The 17,071-nt window shown below is 36.0% G+C and overlaps 1 protein-coding gene across 3 annotated transcripts in view; it reads right to left on the bottom strand.

Annotated features, from left to right (window-relative positions):
- TTBK2 (tau tubulin kinase 2) overlaps nt 1–17,071 on the bottom strand; it is an 82,238-nt gene that overhangs the window by 5,547 nt on the left and 59,620 nt on the right. For 2 of the 3 annotated variants that reach the window (XM_053979729.1, XM_053979730.1), the window contains exons 14-15: nt 11,920–12,168; nt 113–1,380 (exon numbers count right to left, since the gene is read on the bottom strand). In XM_053979729.1, the coding sequence (XP_053835704.1) occupies nt 113–1,380; nt 11,920–12,168 (1,517 nt within the window). The remainder of the gene's footprint in view (nt 1–112; nt 1,381–11,919; nt 12,169–17,071) is intronic. The other variant, XM_053979731.1, reaches the window with a different exon arrangement.

The raw sequence follows: 17,071 nt of genomic DNA, 5'->3' as shown, positions 1-17,071 counted from the left end.
AAAAATTAGTTAGAGGGTGGAACTTCTACAGCATTACATCCTGCACAGTAACTGCAGTTTAGCTCAAATCCATTTTCAACCTGAAAATCTATTTCTATTTTCTCTACATTACCTAGCTTCTACCCCAGGTCTAATAGGCGGTTTTCCTGGTGGTGGCCGAGGAAAGAACTGAGCTGAACTTGAACTGGTGACTTGATCAGTGGTTGCCCAAGACACTGGTCTTGGAATCTTGCTTTTTCTGGACTGAGGGCTGCTTGGAGATAAAGAGCTATCTTCATTCTGCTTGCTGAAATGAGAATCCAGTGTCAATCTAGAAAATGAAGCTAAGACATCATCCTCAGAAAACGGTACTGGAGCAGCAGCCATTTTTTCCTCCAGTGACTTATCAGAGGCACTTGAGAGGTCACCAAGGAAAGATTTGAACTGTCTCTTTTCCATAAGTAATTTGACCAAGTCTGTCTGATGGGCCTTTTTTAGAAGAAGCTTTTCCTTTGCGGAAACAGAAGAGGAATCTGACATTGAGTCTATCTCTTGTGCTAAAACTGGGATTCGACTCTGCCTGAATACAAAAGAAGATTTAACTGAGTCCTTCTTAGATCGATAAGAATTCTCATTTTCTGAAATGCAGTGGAATAACTCTCCATTTCTGGGAGCATTTTTCTCTTTTTTATTCTCCTGCTGCAAAATAGTAGTAAGGGCCACTTGGTGGCATTTCAGGTCTTGGCTATGGACTTCCTCCTTATCAGAATGAAAACCATTTTCCTGAACAGTTGCTATTTTATTTGCCTGTCTATTAACATGTGCGTTATTAAGTCTTGAGGGAGACAATTCTGATGTTTTAGGTGCTATTGACTTCAGAACCTCATCTTGATTTGGCACCAAAGAGACAGGCTTTGACTTTGATTCTTGAGCTGCTTCAGTATTTGTTAGAGGTTCTTCCTCTGCAGATTTTGAGTTTCCTGGCAACGAAGAATTCTGTTCTTTGCTTAGCATTTCAATGGCATCCTCAGAAACCACTGGAAGCCCTTCTTCCTCAGCCTCCTCCACAGGAATATTTCCAAATTCTTTCTCTTCCTGTATCCCATTGTGTTCAGGTAGGTCCTTTTGGTCACAGTCCAGGACACTGACAGATTCTTTGACAAGTCCTCCCCTGTCAAGCACCTCTTGGCTAATATTAAGTTCCAAATCTGGTCTGCTGGCACTAGCTGGAAGTGCATCTTCTGTCCCAACCAAACCTGGCAAACTTTCCTTTGGAGAGGAAAGTTCCACGGTGTGTTCTACAGACTGACCATCCTGCTCTCTTCTCTCCAGCTGGTGGCCATAGTGAAAGCTCTCTGAAGCAGACTGTGTGGATGCCACTGAAGGTCTGGGTATTGTTATCTGCATTGGAAAATTAAAGAAAAAGGTGAGAAACTCAGGAATGTTATACAAGTAACATCTTTTAAGTAGCAGCTTTGGTTCCACATCTTCAAGATACATTATATGATTCCTATGAATCACAATGTTCAAATAATACCCTAACTTCATAACGTACATGTAGATAAGTAGAAAAAAAATTGTCTATCATCCCAAGACAGAAATACATAATAGGAAAAAAACCCACAATGTCAGTGAAAAATGTTACAGTTAGCAAGTAACCCCCCTGGAAATGAATCCAACTTAACAGACAGATTTTTTTACTTTAGTTTGAATACTCTTAGAATATAAATGTAAAATCTTTAACAAGTACACAACAATATTTTTAGACAAATGCAGAAGACAAAGAACACAGTGACATTTAGATTCAGAAATTCCATTCTCTTAATATAGTTTATCTGGAAAAATAACTTTTCTGAGTATCTAATATTAGTTAATACTTTTCCTACTGAAGCTTATGCCCCATTTTAACTAAGTAACCTGGTTAGGATATCTCCTTACCTAAGGTGATTAAGACATTCAAAAAGTAAATACTTACATATCTAAATCCCCTAACAGGTCTGATCCAATAGATACATGTAAAGCACTTCTAAAACCTGGATAAATCAATAAGTCAGATTCCCTCTGAGAAACAATTGGTTACGATGAGTGCTGTCTTTGGCACAGCTTAAATGTTAGAGTACATGTCCAGGAAATGGGAAACCTGCATTCATATCTCTCCCTACTTGAAGGGCATAAACCCACTTCCTGTAGTTCCCTTCAAAAAGGGAAAAAACCCAAATGGAGTTGTTTATCACCTTCCCAATTGAAGACAGCCAATGATACAGACACAAATGCAAGAATGGTGAGGTGAGAGGGTGAGAGAGCACATACACAAGAGAGAGCACATGAACAAGTTTTGTCTCTGGAGACATGGAGGAATGCACTCTCACATGAAGAGCTTATATATCTCACATTCTGGCTTATATATATTTGATGGAGTAAGTTGGTGTAAATAGTAAAAAAAAAATTAAAAATCAAGGGATACTATTACATGTTTTTCTACATGGACAGAGAGTTCAACTCTGTGTTTCTTTTTATTCTGTAGCCTCATTAATCTGACACAATCTTTACTCAACAGAAAGTGGAAGCTGGAGTCTGAGTTTGGTTAAAACACTTCCTTGATTCACTACTGGTAGAAGAGACAACTAGTGGAGTGTTGATAGGATTCTGCTATGTTATAATACAGATTTTACTTGATTTTGTTAGAGAAGTTATACACAGTGCTGAGCTGAGCTTACTAGGCTTGTGCAAGAGCTAGTACATTGGTACTACTTACAGTAGAAACCAAACCAAACCAAAAAAACCCCACACAGAGATCTGCAGTAAGAGTCTACTTTTTGTCTCCTTTATAATTTCTTTTCAAGTTTGGACCAATACAGTCTTCCATGTTTGCTGAATTAAAATGGTTCATTGAAGAAAAATCTGAGGTTACTTAGTTTGGGCAAAACAGTCCTCATCTCCTCTTACTCTCAGTCCAGGTTTTTTCATCTGAAAGAAATGCTATTTCCCTTTTGAGTTAGTGAAGTGTTTCTTAGTGCAAAAGATTTCTTCTGAGAGAATCCAAGAACATCAGTTCAGCTACAGAAGGAACAGAGGAAATAAAATTCTCTTTAAAAGTACCTTTTCATAATTAGATCATTTAGTGCCTAAATCTTGAGTGTTAAAAAACAGTTTAGAGAGAACTCCTTAGAGGAAAATGGATAAAACTGGAGGGGAAAAAAAACAAAACAAAACAAAACAAAACAAAACAAAAACCAAAACCAAAACAAAACAAAAAAAAAAAAAACAAACCAAAAAAAAAAAAAAAAAAAAAAAACAACCAAGAAAAAAAGTCTATGAAACAGGGAAGCTGTCCCATCAGTTTTCATACATATGTAGGAAATTGCCCTAAGATAGCACTGCTCGAGGTAGCCTACATTGAAGGACTTGCTTTCATATGACAGAGGAACTTATTTTGGCCTGTCAGACAAAAATCATCAGCTTGCTTAAAAATTCTGATCTACAATCTGGGTAAAAGTGGGTTCAGGAAATTTTAATGCAATATTATCCTTGGAAGAGGAGGTTCAAATTTTGGAGAGATCAGTTGGGCATTTGATGTCCACTGAGCTCTGTCTTAAGCTTGTTTCAATACCTTGCTCTCCAGGGCTGCAGATGCATCTCAAAAGTAAGGATGTGTAAATATTTCCTTTTTCAAACTTTTCACTTGATGAGCTGATCTAGTTGCCAATCCAAATCATTCAGGATTAAAACACCAGCGTTATCATCCACATACCTGAAGGATGACTTCCCTCAGAATAGAGGGTGTCCTCTGACACCCTGAATGATCAGGGTGTCCTCTCAACTTACAGAGATGAGACAACCTTAGGCATTTGCTTTCTGAAGGGTATTTATCTATTTGATATATTTCCAGAAGAACTGCAATTGCAATTAAATCCTCCTTTGCTCAAATGCATTTACATTAAAACTCTTTTCCTTGTGACACCTCTCTCATATGTCAATTCTTTGCTAGAAGTAAGCAGCTCTGATATGAAGTTAATTTACATTTTTCAATAGACTTCATATCCTTTGCCACATCTGGAGAGAGAATTTTCTAGTCTTTCCGGCACATCTTGGCCATACAGATTTAACCCTTACATTGAAGAAAGAGGAGACTAGGCTTATTGAACCACCTACAATCAAATAGGCAGGAGCTATTTGTGAAAAAGAAACACTGAACAAATGGAGAAAAGAAAAGGATACTAGATGACTAAGTATCAATAAAGATCTGGTACTACTGAATAATTCATACCTTCAGAAAAGGCTTTTTGAACACAGATATCACTTTCTTGATTTTTATTCACTAACAAACAAAAACTTGTTTTCTCACATGGTCAATAAACCTCTTATTAGTCTTCTCAAAGTACAAGAACTAGATTATACCCCTGTTGGACTTGACACTTCATCTATATGTCCAATAAATTTAAATGGGTAGTCATAAATGATCTTCATATATTTATTTCTTGTGCCACTAAATACACATCTTATGAGATTTTTATGGTTAATTATATCATTTATGTAAAACACTGAACCTAAGGAACAAGGATTACAATTAATCTAAGAAATAAAATATGAGGAATACAACTTAAAATCCTACCTTTCAGCTCACTATGATAATTGGTTTATAACACTGATTATTGCAATCCCCATACTTCAACAGGAGTTATGTGATACAACAGATGACTAAAAATGGCTGAGACAATATATGGAACAATGAATTCAAGGTTCTCCTTTCACTCCAAAATATTTGAATGAAATTACTGCCACCATAGTCTTGAATCTTTTGGCCTTCCCTAAATAATTTCTTCATTCCCTTCTGTTTCCTCAAATTCACACTTGAACCAAGATGAGAAATTATCCTGCATTTCTTCAGAAAATTTTATAAGACAGTGTCAAGATGTCAAGAAGGAAAAAGACCAAAACAACAACATAAATATCTCTCAGATATCCTTTACAGCATCTGATAAACTTTCCTCCTTTTAAACCTTTGACAGGCTGCAATAGTAAGTGATATGCGTGCATGAATGCCTCTGTGTACGTATATAGCTAATTGTAGAGGAACAAAATACTGAGTTTAGGTCTGCAAAGTTGCTAAATCTGAAAGACATAAAGGTGTGAATATGGATTACTGTACAATATCAGCAATAGCTTCTTCATTCCACTCATGATGTCTGATACTTCTGCATGTCAAGGGCTGTCAGGACTTCGGGCCTCTTAGACACAAGGTGTGCAGATCTGTTTCCTGCTAATCCTTTCAGTATTTGTAATTTTTCCTATTAATATATCATCATTGTATTACTGGACATTCTGAAGACACTTCACCTAATCAGTTTACTCTTCAGAACATCTTTCCTACCTTAGTAAACCTTGAAGCTTTTGTATCCAGGAGAATAAACCCCCCTCATCTTTTCTCTTTTCCATGCTTCTTTTTCACCTATGGTTAGCTCTATAGGCAGTAGGAACAAAACCAATGTTAGCACAAGTCTGCAACTGCAACTCTGATTCGCAAGACCAAAAAATCTCCCTAAATCTTTCCAGTTCACCAGCTTCCTCTTACTTCATGAGCTTTTCTTTACTTATATCACTTACTTTCTATTTCCTTGCACAATATTATGCCTCTGCAAAGAAATTTGAACTGCAGGTTGTAAGAAAGAGCCAAGGGTATACTATGCACTGTCCTGTAATTTACTGCCAGTGCCATTCTCACACAAATAAACCACTGCTACGCTTCACATCTCGGGAGACAGCTCACAGCTTCTTGTTCAGAACAGACCCACCTCCCAAAAATCCTCCCTACCTACTACTATCACTCCTACTGACTTTCTGGAGTGTAATCCTTTGTACCCCTTACATTCCATTCCCAGATTAAGCTCACAGCAGGGAAGTTAAAGATAATTAATTGTATGTTTACTAAAGTACATTGGCTGTTTCTACAAATAGACTAATAGGGGGATAAACAGGAGAAACATATGGCTGTAATTCAGTGTTATGGAACATTAGACTAGACGTTATTGTAAATTTTGATACTGAAACCTTATCAATAGCCCCATATATATAGTACTGCAAGCATTGCAGGCATTTGTAGGAACTGCTGGGGCTCAGGACACCATCATTTTTTTAGTAAAAACTCACATGTGGCAGGCCCTAATCCTAGACTAAAGAGAAGTAACATATGAAGATTTTTTATATCTATCTGAAAAGAGGCATATGTTGCTCTCCACAGCTCTTCAGATATATTATTTCTTCTATCAGGTTAATTTTGGCATTCATTTATGTGGAGGTTGCAAGAAATGGGAAGAGGATGGAATAAGATGCAGAGCTATAAATGGTCAACTGTGTTTCCAAATTCTCTAATGTGATAGGGAGAGCTTTTGAGGATAAAGAATATAGAGATCTGTGTGTATAGTCTTTCTCTAAGGCTTATTAGCCATGGCTTAACTTTTGAATTCTTTAAACATCTTCCCTTTTCAGTTATTCCTACACAACTTACCAAACAAAATTAGATTTTTTTTTTGTTCTGATATAAAACTATATCCTCAAATATCCAATAGGACAAATACTGATTGCTCTAAAAATAATATCTTTGATTCCTTTTAGAGAATGACTGTGACTGCTAATAAATGGCTAATTAATTTGGTAACATGACTAAAACAAGTACTCAATTTGAAACTACTGCTATATAATGCATAAACCAATTGAAGAACATTCTTGAAATTTACTGCTGAGATGGAAAGCAGAAGCACTTACAGACTACTACTTCATAACACTCACATAATACTCCTGTGATACTGCTATTAAAATGGTCAGTATTATAGTATTTTTCTTGACTTCCAAAGAACTGGTTCTTTTCAAAGAAAACATTGATTTGCCTCAATGCACAGTTCAGAGGTGTGAATTTTTTTCCCTGTAATTACAGTTGCATTAGAATCATATATGATTTTAATAATAGAAGACAAATATTTTAAGAAATAAATACGTCAAAATTAAAGATTATCTTCTGGATGATACTGTAGACTTATCTACAGGCACAATGTTAATTATATTAATTAGATCAATTATGACTTAATTACAGGAGAAATAATCATTAGTCATTGTGTTCTGAACTGTAACCATCTATTTATTTCAACATTATTATAGTATGAAGTGTTGTCATGGAAACAATTGTTGACCCCAGAGTTAATCAGCTCTCCATGGAAAATCCCGCAGACCACTTAGCTTTCCTGAAACATCTTTACTTATTTTATGCTAATGAAATTATGATGTTAGAAAACTGTAATAAAACATACATGTTTTCTATAGGATTGGCATTTTAAAAGAATAATTTTTTTAAAAATTGGTAACTTCAAGGACAGACAACAATAACTGCAAGTTGTGATTACAAATTTTGGGAATCATAAAAACACTGCTGATGCCAGAAACCACAGACATGTAAAACAATTATCACTTTTTGTATGTTTGGGTTTTTTTGACTCAGTATATGCAGATGCTATTACCATGGCTAAGTCCAGACCTTCATGACTTTTCTGCTGCTTCTAGTAGAGAAACCTGCAGAAGCAGAAAAGTCAAAATGGTTCTGTCACTACAAATGGAAATGTTCTCTACGGCAACACACTACTCAAGAAAAATTACGTCATTCATGCTGACTGCTCATCCTCAACTCTTAATTACTTAATTTACAACTTGAAAACTTTCCATTGGAAGAATTTAACATGCTGTACTATTTAGTTCTTCTTTACTCCAAAGGCAGATGAGAAAAAAGTATGCCTGAAGAATTTCCTTCAGACAAAAGACTTCTCTGAAAAGGTAGCATTTAGATTTCTATGTATCAAGCAATTTCCTCTGACACTTGGATAAAAGTAACAAATAAGAATTTTTACTTGTTTGCAATAGAAAAGTGTATAAAAGAAAATTTTTCTAGAAACATCATTATCAATACAAAATCTAGTTGCTTAAAAGAATGTAAGTCAGAGTAAAATTTATTGAAAAATTAAGTTATTAACAATTACCCTGTCATGAGCAAAATGGAACAACATCTGCACATTTTCCCTACTTCAAATCAAATCTACCTTGTATGAAACAGTTCTTATAGCTACAAGCTGGGCTAACTCCTTGAACCTCTGCCTTGATTAAAACAGGGAAGAACCTAACTTAAACCTCATGTTGACTCCATATAGTTTCCAACAGGATAGGTAACCAGAGGCATAACAATTCTGTAAAATCTGAAATTAGAGCCTTTTTTCTACAGACAAACTATGGTTTTAACCATGGTAGCAGTAAAAGCACAGACTCACCAAACAGAAGAAACCTTTTCCCTCTTTTCTTTCAAGAACACATCTATTTTTGATAATTTGCCATCTTTAAAATGAAGTTCGGAAGAGGATTTTAGACTAATGTATCCCTTCATGATATTTTAAATTCTAAACCAGAGTGTTAACTAGCTGAGTTTTATAGCAATCCTACCATACATGACAAGTCAATACCACTGACAAATTTGAAAAGAACACTTTGGGGTTTTGTTTGTTTATTTGTGGTCTAAAAGGGATTGTTAAATGTGAAAAACAATGTAAATGTTCATTCTCTTGCTATTGCAAACTAGCGAACATACTAAATTAGTTAATGAAAAAGAACAAAATTTACAACAATTATGTGCACTCCTAGCTCATAAACCTGAAGCAGATTAAAAAAAAAATACAAGAGATATGCATTCTTTCTCTAAATAACCCCTGAACATGTCAAGAGGTCTTACCTTATTCTTCCATATGTCCCTGAATTCCAGTGAGATGCTTAAAAATTAAGGTATCTTTTTCAGCTCAGATCAGTATATTATTTCTCATCTTGCATATGAATATTAAAGTGATGGCTTGCATTTCCATAGCTTCTTGTGCGGGAAGATTTCAGAACATTTTGTAACTAATTATGTAAGTATATAATTACAAAATATTTTTTAAATATTCCAGAAAGGTAGAAATTTGAGAATTTTAAGACAGAAGAGAAAATATAAGTGCCCAACAATTCCAATTGCTTAACCTGAGAGACACGGATTAGCCTTCCCTAACATATTGAATAACTATAAAATAATTAAATTTAAATTAGCCTCCCTGCACATACCTGATTAAGCATACTGAAAAAAGAAAATACACCTGAATGACAGACAAAACTGGAATCCACCTTTTTTAAGGGCTGTATCATATTGAGCAGCCAGTTTAGAATTATTCTAGATTGCTGCCATGGCTAGAAGAGGTGTTCTCTATCTTATTGGAGAATTAGAGCTGAGAAACCAGAGATAAAAATCTGCAGTCACTGATTTTGATTGTTTCTTTGGACACAGCTGCACATTTAGCACTACAACTACTTAAGCAGTATCTTCTCACACAGCCCTGGCCAGTAGTTGCTGCACTTACATCACCTTTACCATTGACCTCACACAACACCCAATACAGCTCTCTAAATGAACAGAGAACTCATCTGGTTGGAAAATTTGCAGAAAGGAAGAAAAATGTTAGGTTTCAAGAGGATCTGCTGTACAGTTTGACCATGCTGTAGATGAGAAGGACACTAATAGCACTCCAGATACACTTTTCAAACCCAAGCACAAAGAATTCATCTGGTTTTTTTTTGAGAACTGTAATGCTGCCACATTCTTTTCTTTATGCTGCAAGTTGAATAACTAAGGAGAGCTGAAGGAAAACACTCCAATTCTCTTTCATAATTTATGTATGGCAAGACAAGAGACCTCTATGGAGCAAATATAGACCAACCTACATCTTATAGCCCCTCTGAACTAGTAAGCAGAGAATATACAGAGATTTCATGACGTCCTCTATCTGATACCAAAGTACAGGCAGATAGGTTAGAGCTCCTGAGCCCTCATTCATCAAAAATCTGGAAAGAAAGTTGCTTTGCTTGATTCCAAAACAAATGTATCATTTCTTATTTTTTAATACATGAAAATAAATTCAACAGTACAGATCCCTGACCTCTGTAATTCATTAGTTATGAATGATGAACCAAATTGCAGACAGAAGGAAAGATGTGAAAATATATTCAGTACGAAATATTGACACAGATTAACATGAATGACAATAAAATTCTTTTAAATATTTAAAATATGTCAAAAAGATAAAGGACTTGCAAAAGTTTTTGAATTCTTCAGTGAGCCATAAAGTATATGAGGCTTTCATTGTTGGAATGAACTAAACAATCACATGCTTGTAGTTTCCATAGGAAATGACAAACTGGTAATTCTTAACACAGTTATGACTTTCAAATCACAGCTCAAAAAGCAACACAGCAGTCAAGCACTTACCAGGTAAAAGGAAAGAAGAGGCTTAATGTTCACTCCACCAAGTAGCAGCACCTGACACAATGCCAGGTCTTCTTCACATGACAAAGTACATCACTTTGCAGTGCTTATTAATATTGCAGCTGTATTTATTTTTTGGGTACTAAGGAAGCCAGAGAAGACCCTCTGTGCCAGCTTGCTTTTTCTGAGCATTGTGCACATTTTACTAAGTTTGCTAATTACACCTGCAATAGATTCTGATTGAAAAACTTAAATCATAGCCATAGAAACAAAAAAAAAAAAAAAACACCAAAAAACCAAACACCAAAAACAAAACAAACAAACAAAAAAAAACCCCACAAAAACAAAAACCCAAACAAAAAAACCCCCACCAACCAGACATTAAGGTCATCTTGCATCCTACGATATAAACCAATGCTGAAAAATACTGAAGCTCAACTCCTAATGAGTTAATTTCTCCTAGGTCCCTTTCCATACTCAATATGTCAGCCATCATGAAGTTGTGGCATTTTGGTACCCCATCAACTTCACAATCACGAACATTGAGGAGCTACTGTTTGTTTTTATACATTGAGCACAGAATTTTTTTTTTTATATTCAGCTAAAAAAACAGTCAGGAGTTTGCCTTTTATCACACACCAATGATCCTACAGAATTTTGAAACTAAGCTTAATGAATTACTTTTAATATCAATACTCCTGTTCATTCTTCACTGAGAAAAACTGTAATATAGAACTTTTATACTGAAAAATACATTGGAAATGAAAGGCAACACAAAATATAATCCAAATGAAATATAAATGGATGATGATATGTTAGTCTTATGCATTAATGCTATGTCATACTGCTTTACCCAACAATGCAAACTCACACTACTTAGCAGATCTCAATGTTTTTGTGACCAATACAAAAATTACACTTAACTTCAATTATGATTGCAAGCTTTCGTCTTTCATATTGAAATGAAACTGGAAATACAAAACTATAAAAAGTCCCCTTTCTTTAGTGACATTTCTCATTACCTGTGACCCCTGATAATTGCCATCTTAATTTTATATACTGTAAGTAGGGGAAAAATTTATTATTTGCTAATTTCCAAAGAAACAATCTGACTATTTCTAGGTCCCTTTTTGTCACGTTAAAATCATTTAAGACAGTCCAAATTTTATTAAATCTTTCCAATTTGAAATTCAGCTGATACTGTGATTATAGGAATCCATTATTCTTAGTTTGAAATTAAGCAAAAAAAAAAAAAAAATTCGAGATTTTATAATCCTATATTTTTTCAAGAGAAAAATCTCTGAGGAAGTGAATCTGTCTTCCAGAACACCCAAAGATGCTTTGTGCTACAAATCTTAACTGGAATAATAGCTTCTTAAATATTCCCCTCTTCTAAGTTTGGGAGACAATATGTCTTCCTCACAGAGTATTCCCAACTCTATTCCGTAAAAGATCCGTTCTTACTCCCCAACTTGATCTTTCAAAACATTTTTAGGATGCTGTGTATAGCAGTATGACTAGCATATGCCTAGCACCAGACTGTGCAGAGCAACTGAAAACTGTTAAACTTTACAGATGACTGCTACAATGCAGTCACGTCTATGAAGACAAGACTTATTCACCTGCTCAAGTTGTGCTTTTGAGATGCAAATGACAGGGGGGAACTTGCTGCCACAGGGAATGACAGGAAGCTGCCTACGAGCAGTTGAGCGGGAGGAAGAGGAGTGGCTCTCAGCTGGCTGACTCCTTGGTAAAGCAGCCTCCCTCAGAGGGTCCGAGTGGATGGATAGATAGGCTATAGGGCTCATGGTGCGGAGGATGGGACTTGAAATTCTTGGAGTGGAGATATGCAGCATATGACATGAGTTGAGCTGTGAGAACAACATGGCGGGGAAAAAAATAAGGTTGAATATATTTTAATAATTCTTGTTTATGTTTCGCCTGTATGCATTCCCTCAAAAACCATATTCACAACTCCCTAAGAGGTTGAAAGTTCATAATTTAAGAGGTGTCTTAAGTCTAATCTTCACATTTTCCATCATCCATTTTCAAAAGTACAGTATCAAAATCAAGAGTAATCATAATTTCTCTAGCCAGCCTCTTCATTCACTCAATCTTAGAGTCATAGAATCATTTAGGTTGGAATATAAAATTTGATTCTTTAAGTCCAACCATTGCCAACTATTATAACTGGTCAGTAACAATCTAGGGCAAATGTAATAAACTAACAGAGTGTGTTTCAAGGACATTGTGTACATCAGTTGATAGCTGGCTAGTTGATCACTGACTGATCCTTTCAAACACAGCACATCTGCACAACATCCAACCTATGTTTCTGAGATTATACTACATTTATAGCATATACACCCACTGGAGGCTTTACAGCTGTGCCAATAACAGCATACATTAAGAACTGCACCTGACAGGATTAATCACTAAGGTTAACACTAAACAATTCTGATAAAATTTCCCAAATATGGGACAAAACTAGGAAGATACACTGGCCTGGAGAATCAAGGAACAATTGCTTCATCTTGAACTACATTAATTAAAGCATTTAGATAAGAGGTAAGAAAAAGGAAGAGGAACTATAAAGTCTTCCAAACTATCAGTTTTAGACAAAGTACATTTTTAATTGCTCATTGGTGATTCTAATAAACCTATAGATTTGATATACAAAACTAAAATCAACTGTTTTTTTGCAAGACCTTTTCCAGTACTGAATAAATATCTGATGGTGACACACTTAAATACCTGTAAATGAGATTGCTATACATAGTTTGCAATTCTTTGTTCCAATTACGGTTAGAGAAAACCATGAAGAGTAGAGATAAGGAAATTTTCTGCAAGCTTCATGCTTCATGAAGGTGACTTTTTGTTTTCTACAGTATTTGCAATTCTAACATATATCCTTTGGAAAGCAAGAACATCTAGCAAGCATTCCTGTTTCTAAGGAAAAAGTATATTTTAATTATGTCAATACTAAAGCTTCAGTTCCCACAATGCATAGCTGACTTGCAACTAAAAAAAAAAATATTTCCAGTGTCTCATGAAAGCAGCAAATGAGGATAGAAGGTACATGAAAATTAAATTACTTACAACTTAGAAATAAATAAAAATTTAAGAGCAAGCTTTTGATAAAACATAACTTTGATATACAAAATTTCCATTTCAGCAATATTTCTAAATAACAAAAATAAATAGATTCACACAGTAAACCCTCTTCTATAACATACACACACACACACACACACACATATATATATATATCTACACAAATTTGTGTTGTCAGCCAAGTGGGACCAAAGCAAACTATTGTTTAATTTAATGAAAATGAAGATGGAAAGAGCTGTTACATGTCTAATTACTTCAAATCCATTATTTCTTATTTACTGAAATATCTACTTGATAAATATATGTTGCAAGGATTTGTGCAAGCACTGTATGGAGTTCTTTGCAATTCAATACAAACACAGAAAATTAATGAGGCTCTGGGTCCACAACACAGAAAGTCCAGCTCTAGCCCTTTAGTACCAGATGTAGGAAAAGAAAACCACAGCCTTATGATGCAAAGTGCTGCTCCAGTATAAATTCACTATTAGTGTAGATCAGCTCAAATTCTTTTGACAAATTAGCTTCATACCAGTAGATACTACAGCAAATCCCACACTGTCCGTCCTGCAGCCAAAGCCAACATAAAGGTATTATTAAATCATAAAGTCAGCACATACACCCTTAGCATGCTCTGAGTATTCAACTGATATGTGATCATGTGCCCACAACTAAGCCAGATCAAACTGGTCTTTGCTGGTAGCACAAAGAATCTGTATTGCAACTAAAAAACCAAGACTGATAACATGAAAAATACTTCTCTTACCTGCAGGCCTTTTTTTCATAATAGATAGCACAATTTGCTGTAATTTTTTATGCCTGAGACTTTCTCATCCCCCAGCCAATAACTTACACATTTTTCTCTCTTATTTTTTGAGTTCAAGTTTCCTGTCTTAACTGGTGCAACTTTACACTTTTAATAGAATGCTGATGCTGTGTATAACAGGTGAGAAGTGATATTATCAACAATTACAGGAAGTCCGCAAACACAAACAATTTCAGGAAGAATATTTATCTACAAATGGAAGGACTGTAGACCAGAAATTTCTTTCCTTCAGGAGAAAATAAAATTACGGGTGCGTGTACGAAATATCCATGCTATTACTTACTGAGAGCAGTAAAGCTCTGAAAGAAATGAAGAACAAAGAAGAGTCAAAGTAAAAAGGAATTTTTTTTAAAATTTTTTTTTTAATTTTTAAATTTTTTTTAAAAATACTTGACTTATGATAGAAAAACTATTTTATTCATTCACCACTGAAATAATTGCTTGCATATTTAACAAACCTACCAAAATAAGCCCAAAAGCAAAACTGTACTTTCCTCTAAGTAACAGTGAAGCAGATCAGTAGAAATCCATATGGGAAGTATATTCATAAGCATGATGATCAGGAATGATGGCATGTCCTAGAGTTTCAAGCTGTTTGAAATGAGTGAACTATTTCAGTAATTATATTAAGCTTCTATACGACTATAATTTCAAAATCTATTTTTAACCCCTTTTAGTAACACACATTTGATTTATAGTCTTAAAATTATCATTCTTGGATCTAAGTCTGCCCTTAGTAACTGGTGCAGTATATTTAAGTCAGCAGAAAAGTAAAGTATGACCTTTGGCTATTATTTTTATTGCCAGGAAGGTGCTACCTAGAAAAAATACTAAAAAACAAGAACATCTGATGCACAACCAAGGATCACATTGAAAAAACAGTTTCAGGGTAAGTACTCTGAGGAAGAAAGAAATGACTCTACCAAGCAGCTCCCTGAGGTCACCAGGACCTTCAAACAGAGAGAATGACAGGAAGAAGAGGCATACACACACACTTGCTCCCAGTGAAGGGACAAGAACACTCACCTATAAGAACCGGGTTCTAGTACACTTCACAGGGAATATTTAAGTATCTTTTATAAAGTGGAATACACCAATGAAGGCCAAAAAGAAAATTCACTCTGAAATAGCCTCTTAGGCTTTGTGTGGCTTTCAAGGGCTAATGAAGTAGATGGAAGACTATCCCAAGTTGCCATCACAGTTGGAGTAGACACACTATATAGCACACTCTGTCCCCAGCTACTAAACTGGCTAAGTAATTTCTAATTTCTTTATTCCCAGGTCAGTTATATTTTCTAATGTACATCATTCACCTCTGAAACACCAAATTCCTTCCTGCCATTCATCTTGCACGTACAACACTACTTGCCCTTTCAGCATAACATAAACTATATTAATTTTCCCCTTTTTTGAAGTAATGACAAATGCTACTTATCTCCCTGCAAAACCAGAGTAAAATATAATTTCACTTGAGTTTCTACTTCAGCTAGTATTTCTTCCAATGCATTTTATAATAATTGACTTTGCTTGCTACCATTTCTGCTCCCATGTTCTGAAGCTTCTTCCTTTTCAAAGATAATGTCCATTTTTTGCACTGTAGTACATGTAGTGCATGTAGAAAAAAAAATCAGGGAGGCCAAAGCTCAATTTGAACTTAACTTGGCAACTTCTGTTGAAAACAATAAAAAAAGTTTTTACAAATATATCAATGATAAAAGGAAGGGTATAACCAACCTTGGTTCGCTATTGGATGAGGCAGGCAACTTAGTAACTAAAGATGAGGAAAAAGCGGAAATGCTTAATGCCTTCTTTGCCTCAGTCTTTATTGGTAGGACAGCTTATCCTCAAGACAACTGTCCTCAGGGGTTGGTAGGTGGTGCCAGGGAGCAGAATGGTCCTCTTGTTATCCAAGAGGAGGCAGTCAGAGAACTGCTGGGACACTTGGATATTTATAAATCAATGGGACCAGATGGGATCCACCCTAGGGTGATGAGGGAGCTGGCAGATGAGCTTGCGAAGCCGCTCTCCATCATTTATCAGGAGTCGTGGCTCACTGGTGAGGTACCAGGCAATTGGAAACTGGCCAATGTGACACCCGATTACAAAAAAGGTAGGAAGGAGGATCCTGGTAATTACAGACCAGTTAGCCTGACCTCAGTACCAGGTAAGATAATGGAACAGTTCATACTGAGTGCTATCACACAGCACTTACAAGATGGCCAGGGTATCAGACCCAGTCAACATGGGTTTACAAAGGGTAGGTCATGTCTGACCAACCTGGTCTCCTTCTGTGACCAGGTAACTCGTCTGGTAGATGCAGGAAAGGCTGTGGATGTTGTCTATTTAGACTTCAGCAAGGCCTTTGATACTGTCTCACATAGCATACTCCTAGATAAGCTGGCAGCCCACGGCTTGGATAGGAGCACTCTTCGCTGGGTTAGGAACTGGCTGGATGGCCGGGCCCAGAGAGTGATGGCGAATGGTGCAGCATCCAGCTGGCGACCAGTCACCAGTGGTGTCCCTCAGGGGTCTGTACTGGGACCAGTTCTATTTAATATTTTTATAGATGACATGGATAAGGGCATTGAGTCCATTAATAAATTTGCAGATGACACTAAGCTGGGAGCTTGTGTTGATCCATTGGACGGAAGGAGGGCTCTGCAGAGAGACTTAGATCGGTTGGATGGATGGGCAGAGTCCAACAGCATGAAGTTTAATAAGTCTAAGTGTCGAGTTCTACATTTTGGCCACAAAAATCCCCTACAGCGTTACAGGCTGGGGACAGTGTGGCTGGACAGTGTTCAGGCGGAAAGGGACCTGGGGGTGCTGGTCGACAG

This window comes from Vidua macroura, chromosome 6 (assembly GCF_024509145.1).
Source record: "Vidua macroura isolate BioBank_ID:100142 chromosome 6, ASM2450914v1, whole genome shotgun sequence".
NCBI classification, from domain to species: Eukaryota; Metazoa; Chordata; class Aves; order Passeriformes; family Viduidae; genus Vidua; species Vidua macroura.
Note: the sequence above shows the minus strand (reverse complement) of the source record. Positions and strands in the feature narration are given on the sequence as shown.